This window comes from Pollicipes pollicipes, unplaced genomic scaffold (assembly GCF_011947565.3).
Source record: "Pollicipes pollicipes isolate AB1234 unplaced genomic scaffold, Ppol_2.1 Scaffold_6686;HRSCAF=7923_pilon_pilon_pilon, whole genome shotgun sequence".
NCBI lineage: Eukaryota > Metazoa > Arthropoda > Thecostraca > Pollicipedomorpha > Pollicipedidae > Pollicipes > Pollicipes pollicipes.
Genome location: NW_023596921.1, coordinates 25,243,772 through 25,253,340, shown reverse-complemented (window position 1 = coordinate 25,253,340; position 9,569 = coordinate 25,243,772). Strand labels below are relative to the sequence as shown.

General features: G+C 52.8%; 2 protein-coding genes across 2 annotated transcripts in view; both read left to right on the top strand.

Moving 5' to 3' along the window:
- The first annotated feature begins 780 nt into the window (after window positions 1-780).
- On the top strand, window positions 781-2,167 carry LOC119108100 (glutamate-gated chloride channel-like). The gene is made up of 2 exons (XM_037231676.1): window positions 781-1,077; window positions 1,475-2,167. The coding sequence occupies exons 1-2, from the start codon at window positions 781-783 to the stop codon at window positions 2,072-2,074; spliced, it is 897 nt and encodes a 298-aa protein (XP_037087571.1). The 3' UTR covers window positions 2,075-2,167.
- Window positions 2,168-3,444: 1,277 nt separating this feature from the next.
- The window catches only part of LOC119108545 (uncharacterized), a gene marked incomplete in the record, with an annotated part of 16,292 nt that continues 10,167 nt past the window's right edge, over window positions 3,445-9,569 (top strand). Inside the window, 1 exon segment of the mRNA XM_037232136.1 lies at window positions 3,445-3,515.

Genomic DNA, 9,569 nt, shown 5'->3' with positions numbered 1-9,569 from the left:
CAGATAGCACATTTACTTAGCACGAGCTGCAGATCAGAAGCAGGAGATCGATCTCGGCCACTTTGGGTGCAGGCTCAGGCGGGTTATCAGCCAGCGTCGTTGGCACACTCAGGCGGGTTATCAGCCAGCGTCGTTGGCACACTCAGGCGGGTTATCAGCCAGCGTCGTTGGCACACTCAGGCGGGTTATCAGCCAGCATCGTTAGCACGCGCGCGTTGAGCTCACACTGGACTGCGGAGGGTCAGTGCGTTCCTCGGGGTAACGCAATTTACATGGCGACAGATTGGTTTGTGGGTGATAATAACAGCGCAGCTAAGCAGAAGTGATTACGAGGCTCGCCATTTTCGAATGGCGAATAATGGAGCGTGTATATTAATAATGGAGTGACCAGTTCCTTGTGAGTAGGGCCGGCAAATGACTCATACTATAACCATCACTACAATTCGGTCAAAACAATCCAACCCAATCCTTGCGTGATGCCTCAATGAAAGGCTGATTGGTCTAACAAATGGTCTTTGTCTTCTGGTAGGGGAAGGAAACACCATATGGTGACCTCAATGTCGGACAACTGAAATTAACCAAACGTTCGAGGCTCTCAAGCCAACGGCGTTTTTATCCAATCACAAAGAAAAGTTACATGACACATGTTTTACTTAACATAAAGCAAAAACAGTGGGAAGGTGTAAATCATCTCAAAGTAGCACAAATAAGGACTTAATTAACAACGAACGATACACTGTGATCGATGCCAGCGTGTCTGGCAGCGACAACTGATCCCAGATGCGCTCATTCTTCAGACAGACCGCCGAGCAGAACGCTAACGCCACTGCTTGCCGGGTGCAGCCTCTGTACCGAGTGACCCCGGCCGACTACGACAGCAGCATGCCGCCCTTCATCAAGGGACAGCCGCTGAAGGTCTACATCAGCCTTTGGATCGCCTCCATCACCGAAATCAACGAAATGCGGCAGGACTTCACCGTTGACCTATACTTCCGCATGTGGTGGAGCGACTTCAGGATCTTGTTCCCGGTCTGCGAAGACAAGGGGTTCATCATCATCGACCACGCGGAGCTTAAGGTGTTGTGGTTTCCGGATTTATATTTTTCCACGGAGAAAAAGGCCACCCGACATTATGTTCTTAGACGTAATGGTGGGCTTAGGCTATGCAAGAAGAAACACTGGCTACTTTATTCAGAGCGTCTAACCGTGACTAACTTTTGTGCCTTCGACTTTAGGTATTTCCCGATGGACAGACAGCGGTGTCCCATGCCGATAGAACCTTACATTTTCCACAGCGCCTTCGTCAATCTGACATTCGGAGACCCAGGCATATATTTCAACAACTTCAAGTTCAAAATTCCCCAGTACACGCTGAACACGGTAGATGCGGAGGACTGCTCCTACAGCTACCACTTGTACGGCCAGTCCCTTAAACCAGACCTGCGCCCAGGCCACTTTCGTCCTGGACCGGCAGTTCAGCTACTACTTCGTGCAGATGTACCTGCCGTCGATTCTCATCGTGCTCGTCTCGTTCCTGAGCTTCTGGATTCCGGTGGAGAACGTGCCGGGTCGCGTGGCGCTGGGCGTGACCTCGCTCCTCACGCTGGCCACCCAGTTCACCACCATGCAGCGCTCTCTGCCGCCCGTCTCCTACATGAAGGCCATGGACGTCTGGATGTTCTTCTGCATCGTCGTCGTCTTCCTGTCCATGGTAGAGTTTACGCTAGCCTACAACTTCAAGATCGCTGTGGTAGAGCCGGACGACAAACCCGAGTCGCCTCCTTCCCCCCCTGCGAAGCAGGCGCAGGCGCGGAGCCCTTTGCCGCCCGTAGTGGACCTGGAGCCTGTCAACCTGTACTCGAGGCGGCAGCCCAGAGTGATTGTCTTGGAGCAAGCCGGCGGCAAGCCGTCCTACCTCCGCAACTTGCTGGTGAGGCTGGTGAAGCTGGCCAAGCGGCGCAAGGGAAGCGTGATCGACAACGCGTCCAAAATTATGTTCCCAGCCATCTTTCTGTTGTTTAATCTGACATACTGGATGTACTATCTGAAGCGGAAACATCAGCATGTTATTTAACCTCATGCTATGAGATGCTGATATCTGAGCGAAGCGGCGTGCTGTGCGTGGTGTCCTTCAGCAAACCAAATGATATTGTTTTGCCCCGCTGAAGACTCGACAAGTTGTGCTTTGTTAGGCACTCACAGTGATAGCGATAGCTAGTCAGTTAGCTGTGGTGGTTAGCTACTTATCCTGTTTGATCTGACGTTGATGTGAAATTGGTGGTGTAGGGATGATTTGATTGCTTTAAATGATTAATTCCCAGCTGAGTTCTCTCGGCCCTGCCTTGATGTACTGATGAACTGATGTACTGATGAACTGATCGCTGATGCACTGAGGTAGTGATGTAACGATCACTGATGCCCTAATGTAGTGGACCACACACGCCGGTGAGGAAGCTGTCGCAGAAACGCCCACTTGTGAATTTCAATTGCTATTTAGCTGTTAAACGTTACGTTCAATTTCCATGTTAGGCGGTAAATTGCATTAATTACTTGCTGTTCGGGTTCCATCAGTGCGTGAATTCGTGCTTTCGAAAACCTCGCTATTCCACCTGTCTGCCATATTGATGTCCACCAACGTGGTTTCCGAGGAAATAAATCAATACTTGGAAGCTCTCCGGTAACCTTTTCCGTGCCATTTTTCCTAACCTTTTGGTGATATTTCCTTTCTGGTAACCATAGCTCCAACGAACGAAGATGACTGAAACAACAATTTTGTTGATAACTGGGCACGAGCCAATGCACAGTATCATGCCTCTGTACGATTTAGTCGGGTTTAAGGTCATGCGAATGCTTTTATCCGTTCCCCATTTTTCAGTTGCAAGCTGTATTCACTACCTCTCGATGTTTTTGTTAGCTGTTATCGTGAATCCTTTCCTGAAAAGTAGTCCTACTATGTAATCGGCTGCTGGGTGACATTCCTCAGCTTGTTTTCATATTTTGCTGGTCATGCTGTACTTAACTGTATACTTTTCATAAACTCAAATTATTCACAGCCACCTGCTCAAATGCATCGAACAGCTTGCCATGAATCGGATCCCAGTGGCAGCCTGACCCATTCATACGCGGACGAGCGGCTCCCCAGCCTTGACAATGGCCCCGCCCGCGACGGGCCTGCCCGGCCGAAGGCACGAGGCCGCCGCCTCGCAAATAGGCCACGCGCGCCTGGACGGGGCGGCTCCGGGCCTGGATTGGACGGGTGTGGGGCCGGTGACGCGCGCACACGGCACATCCGGGCCCGTCCAGCAGGCCCGCCCGGTTCGCCGGCCGCCCGGCACCGCAGAGAGAGGGAGAGAGAGACCCACTTTCTGGCCGGCCGGCCGGCCGGTACGAAAGCGAAGGTCTGGCGGCGGCCACGGAGCCGGAGCCGAGTCAGTTGGCAGGAGCCAGCGCTGCCCTGTGCACGTGTCGACGGGGGCCGTACGAACGACGCCGGGACGGAGCACGTTACGCATGAGGTGAGTGTGCCGCCGCCGGGCGTCGGCGTCGGTGCCGACGAAGCGAGGCGCCGTTTAGTCCTGCTGCTGCCGCACAGCTAGCGGCGACGGTTGCTGGGAAGTCGCCGTCGAATTCACGCGAAAGGAAAGCGTACCGGGCGGTCCGCTGTGAAACAAATCCTGCCGAGATCGTCAGCCGATGTTGCCAGATCGTGACGATCGCCGGCGCCATGGCTGATGTTGCCAGATCGTGACGATCACCGGCGCCGTGGCTGTGTTTTCGAAGCGCGTTTGTGAAGGCAGTTGCACCGGAGGCTCGCTCAGACGGCTCATAAGCGAGGGTCAGCTCAGAGAGCGCGATGGGTTTAATGCGGGTTCTCGGCGGATCTCCGTAGCCACCGGGCGACGTTGGCAATAAATGCCCACTGACCCACATCAAATGCTGGGGATGCCAGCGACCAATGGCAGGGCACGTGACACATGGATCGCCTAGTATCGTGACGTGATGAAAGGCGTCAATATGCCTTTATGAAAGCGGCTATTTCCGCCGGGAGGGATTGGGGATGACTCTCAGTCGTGGTTCCTGGATTATCGGGGTAAACAGGAGTGGTGGAGAGTATAGCTAAATCTATCTTTTTGTTTTCTAAGCGTCATTTCGGTGAAATTGAAAAGCTGCGTAATTTGCTGGACGTATGCAGCTCACATATAATGCGTAATGCTTGCGATGACTCCGAATTTTTCAACGCGAGCGATACTGATAGAGAACTTGGCGCGCCATTTGTCATATTTAGGTTATGAATGAGCCAAACAGTTCCCTGATGACTTGCCAGGCTCCGTCAATGGCTCCTTCTACTTTAAACGAGATCAATGGCCCTTGATGGCTATGAGTTTAGAGCTTCTGTGCTAACAGTACTCGACCTTCAATGTGTCAGGGCATACTGAGTAAGCAACATCATCAAGCCAACAGCAATATCGTTGTTAAAACTCAACGTTTAAGGGGGTGTTTTCATGGTCGCGAGCACAGAGAACATGGCCATGACGAGGCTCGTCACTCTGAGTGATCGCAGCTTGAAACGCAGCTTTTGATAAAACAATCAACGTTTGCTTGATAACATTTTTTAGTTAGTACCTTCTCCTACACTGAAGGTCGATTATCCCCGGCGTGACACCCTCAAACCCATTATGCCGTAACATCAGAGAGTCGAAGCCTTTCTTGCTTGTGCCAAATATGCCTTTGGTGAGCGTGCGCTGCACCGATTGTTTTCTTCTCGCCATATCACGTCTGATTCAGTGGAAGGAATGCTATTGTTTGACAGTCCGTATTCGTTTTGTCAATCACCGGCAACAGGTTCATGAAATGACCTAGTTAGAAAGGTTACAGATGACTTGAAAGGTCAGGCTTTAGGTCGCTGCAGGCTCTTGTTGCATTCCTTTAGAATTCAGTTGCTGATTGCTTTTTAATCGTGTGTTTGCCTTGTGTGAGGTTGAACCCCAGCTGACGGGCATGAATTGTGGAGCGTCCACACACTCGTGACATACCAGTGATCAAATGGCCTGACCTGTTTGGGGGCCTGGGGCCTGGCGCCGGTGTCGATGACTCGGCACTGGCCGCGCTCACCATACTGTTTGTGCTACTACAACCTCTGGCCAGACAGGGGAACGACGCCATCCCTGAGCCACTACAACCTCTGGCCAGACACGGGGAACGACGCCATCCCTGAGCCACTACAACCTCTGGCCGGACAGGGGGAGCGACGCCATCCCAGGCGCGATAATGGGAAAGCGGGAAACGGCGGTGCCGTCAGATTTGGCTGACTGATGGTACGTTAATTGCACAATTTTGCAGCGCTCATGAAATCACTTTCGTGATTTGCTGAGCCACCTTTTTACGGTTGGTTGGCAATTTTAGGCCTGCAATCCATGTATAATGACAATCCTTAAGGGAAGTTCTCCGCATTACGTAAGTTTGAAAAAGGCATTTCGCTCAAGTTTTGATATAGGCATGTTTTCGAAATATCAACTAATCGATATTTTCATTCCCCTGGTTTTTCTGCGATGAATAAGGCTATTACTACCGTCTTATCTATGGAATTTTCCACACTTGAAGATATTGAATCTAGCATAGGATATGATGAAATAAGCTCATATGCGTCTATTGCTATATTTTTGCGGAGGAAAGACTGCTCTAGACAACACAATTCCTCTGTTTAGTATATACGCTCCTCAATGCTTTTGCTCCATTACTGTTTGATTACGTCATCATACCTTGCACAACATTGATTCAAGGCCAATTGACGGCCCTTGTTGACGGTGATATCTGGAAGTCGTGCTAACTAACGCCAGATATGAACGACTCGACAATGATATTTGTATTGGTCTTAATCGCCGCTTGGCTAATGGAATGATAGGATTTGAATGACGCTATTATAATGTCTTGAGTGCCTGGGCGACCTAGAAGTAGTCTCCCGAAAAAGTCTGCACATCTTCGCGGGCGTGGAGCTAAAAACAAAAGGGGTTTGGGTCTTGAGAAGTGTATGGCTGTGAAATGAATCGAATGGTCTTCAAGATGGCTATTTCACTTAAAATTGCCATACCAATGTGGAACAATCCCTTTCAGTACATAGATTACTTGGTATCGGTGCATATATTTTTGCTAAGATCAAACAAAGTCAACAGTTCATGATAATCTTAAATGAGCCTCAGGTCAGCAAACTGCACTGAAATCGGTAAGAAAAAATCATGCTGTGGTCACTAAGCTTTCATTTTTCTTCCATCTTGTGTTCCCGTATATGACCGTCGGCATTATTCGGAACGTCGCTGGCCAAAGTCGAATGATGAAACCGAGCGTTAGTGGGGATCCCAAATACAGATCAAACGGTGAGGCGTATTATTTCCCTCGACGGGCACACGGTGGAAACAGCTTCCTTCCATGCGAGTGTTTCTCACGGTCTGCTATACATAGCAAACTATATTGCACACATAGTTAATGTAAACGTCAAAGAGGTTGTGATACGATTGGACCGTTTCAGTTGAAAAATCCAGCGCCAGCGACCTGACGCCAGCAGTCCGCTGTTCGCCGACCCAGAGGTCCTGTTCGGCTTAATAACGTTTCGGCGGCTTGGACGGTGCTGTGCAATATCTTTCAACCGTGGACGTTTTCCAACAGAACGAAAAAAGACATTAGAAAGGCAGCGTCGCATGCAACCCCCGGATGTCACTAAGCGGTGATCGGATCTCGGCGAGGGAGGTCCCCGTGACCCCCATGGCCGTGACCCCCGTCTCAGCAACCCCCGTGACACCGTGACAGCATGCCCTGGACCATTGTCACTGGGCGTTCTGTCGTCAACACGTGCGTGCAGAACACGCGGCGCCAGCGCGGCGTACGTTCGGTCTCCGCCCTCCCGCCGCAGGGCGGCTGACCTCACCGATCGCGGCTGGTCCTGGGGCCGTTCCTGTGGATCGGTGGTGGGAACACGCCGGCCGTGTCCGGCCGCGTCCGGCCGCACAGGAATCTCATTTTCACCTGATCAGCCGCTTTCACTAGGCGGTACGCTCGCGCGACAACACGGCCTATATCCGTCGGTGTGCGGCGAAGGACGTCTGGGCTCTCGCGCGCAGCTGTAGGCCGTCCACCGGCGCCGGCTCCGGCGCGTCCAGCGGAAGGTGTGGCTGAGGAGGAGCGCGGACAACGCTGGCGGAAAAGGGACGTTTGTTGGAGAAAAGCAGCGGGAAGTTCTGGCGGATAAAGGCTGTCGGATCGGGCCAGGCATTGACTATCGCCGCCGGTGGGCATCGTTTCACATCTTGTGGACGCTGCTGCCTCGGAGCACTGGTAAGGGCCGTTCGATGATCACGTCCTGCCCTGGGCTGCACACTGCCAGTCTCTTCACAGACACGCAAAAATAGGTTGATGCCACGCCATTGGATGGTGTTGATGTTGCCATTGGGACCACATGCATCTTACCGTTCTGAGTTGAGCATGGGCAGTCTATGATGTACCAGTAGATCTGTACTTTCGTGCTTCACTTGGACCTAGGTTTCGAACAAGCGAGAAGTTCAGCGCAACAGTGCTGGAGCGTCTGAGTGGTGCCTGGTTAAAGCTCCTAGCTTGAGCTCACTTGACCATTGCCCTGTCAAACAAGCTGTTCGTTGGACTTAGTTATGGCGCTACGCTGTTCACAAAAACGCTCCATCTTTTCTATTGCTCAAAATTTGTATGTGATTGCAAGGGAAAAGTCCTTCTGATGATTGATTCAAAGCACCAGATACATTGAAACGAATTAAAACCAAGACTAAGCAAAAACACTATTTGGCGAATTGAGCCATCACGACTGTTGACAACGGCGAGCAGTACTCATTCGCTCGTTTGGCCATTACTGCCGATGCATTCTTCATCCCAACTAATGGACACAGTGGATAGTGAGGCTACTGTGAGTAGCGCATGACTCTCACGTCTTTCTCCTGCCATGTGGCGAGCCATCGCTGCCAGCATAGGTCAGGGCCATGCGGTCGGGGGCAAAAACCGGCACAGGCAGGGTCAGTGGTCAGGTGACCAGACGACTGTCCGGCGCAAAAACTGGCTGACTCGGTGCCGCTTGCTGACGTCACAGTCGCGCTCTGCAGCGTCCGATTCGAGGAGCACGCGCCTCTTGCCTCACGCAGCGCTGTTTGGATAAATGCTGTGGCGAGTTTCGACACGATGACAATGACGCCGTCCCCAGCCCTCTGAGCGCTGTGCAACACGCAGGTTTGGAGAGCGGTGCGTACTGCTCGCTGGAAACTGTAATCTGACGGACGCAAGCCCTTTGCCGCTCGTGTCACGAGTCCTCCTCCCATTGATATGTTTGTCAGAAGATCCGAGCGCGTAACTTTGCGCCCGTGTTAAGCTAGCAATGATGGGCTGTTCGCATGGCACGCTACCTGATATGTACAATGCGCTTGGGTGCGCGTGACCTGCAAGTCATGTGAGGTGACGGGTTCAGGCGATCAAAAGATGGCGTTGTGACTCAGTGCTGTCATAGCCGTTCGGCTCAGCGACGACTCATTGGAGCATGCATAGAACCGATACATGCAGAGATCAAGTGCTACGTTCCGCTGAATACTGCGTCGAAGCCCCGAAGCCCAATGGAGCGACGCGTCCTTCCCTGCATTCATTTTTGGACGGGTGCCGTCATACTGTGTGACGTCATACCGTGATACATTCCACCAAAGCGTAGTTCATTCCACCGGTGCGTTCCGCCCGATGGCGCCTCCTGGCCAGCGGCACGCCGCACGCCGCGCCTTGCTTTAGTGATGCGCTGTCGGTCGCCCCGCGAGCGCCGGCTGAGGCCCAGATGACGCGCCGTGGGACCGCCCGGTCCCGTTTCCAGACAGACGAGCGTGTCGGCAGATGACGTGAACCGGGACAGGAACGGCGACCGTGCCGGGAGCGAGGCGTGGCGAGTCACAATCAACAGCCCGGTGGCCTCAGAGCGCGCGGCGCGAGCGACAGATGCCGCGGCCACTGTTTCACGCGACGAACGGCCTGGCGTGTGGCCCGTGTCCTTCCGTGACGTTAGATCTGCGTGAGGAACACTTAAGTGTGTAGTTCGCCGATGTGTTCGCACGGGCGGCCGATATGGCGGTTAGACAGCCCTTATGGGAACTGATGCATATGACAGTGATGGAGCAGGTCACATTAAATAGCAAAACTCCACATTTGAGGCGGTTTGTGCGTGACGGAGCAAGCTTCTCACGTTGTGGTAGGTGCTGCCTGCCCACCTTAGAGACAAACTATTCGCGTGACGGGATACGCTCACGGTTTTCCCCACAGCCCACGTGAAGGATAAACCCACACGATGGGGCAGCACCCATGTCACTGGACAGCTTCCCGTTATGGGACAGATCCCCACGTGACGGAACGGACACTGCAAGCGACGACAAAGCCCATCATTACAGAACCGCTTCCCTGTGCCCCGCCAGCACCACGTGACGAGCACCTCCCCACGTGACAGGCAATTTGCCACGTGGCGGGACGGTTGCACGTAGCGGAGCGGTGCCTCGGCGACGCCGGAGCACGGCCGCTTCGCGCTGTGA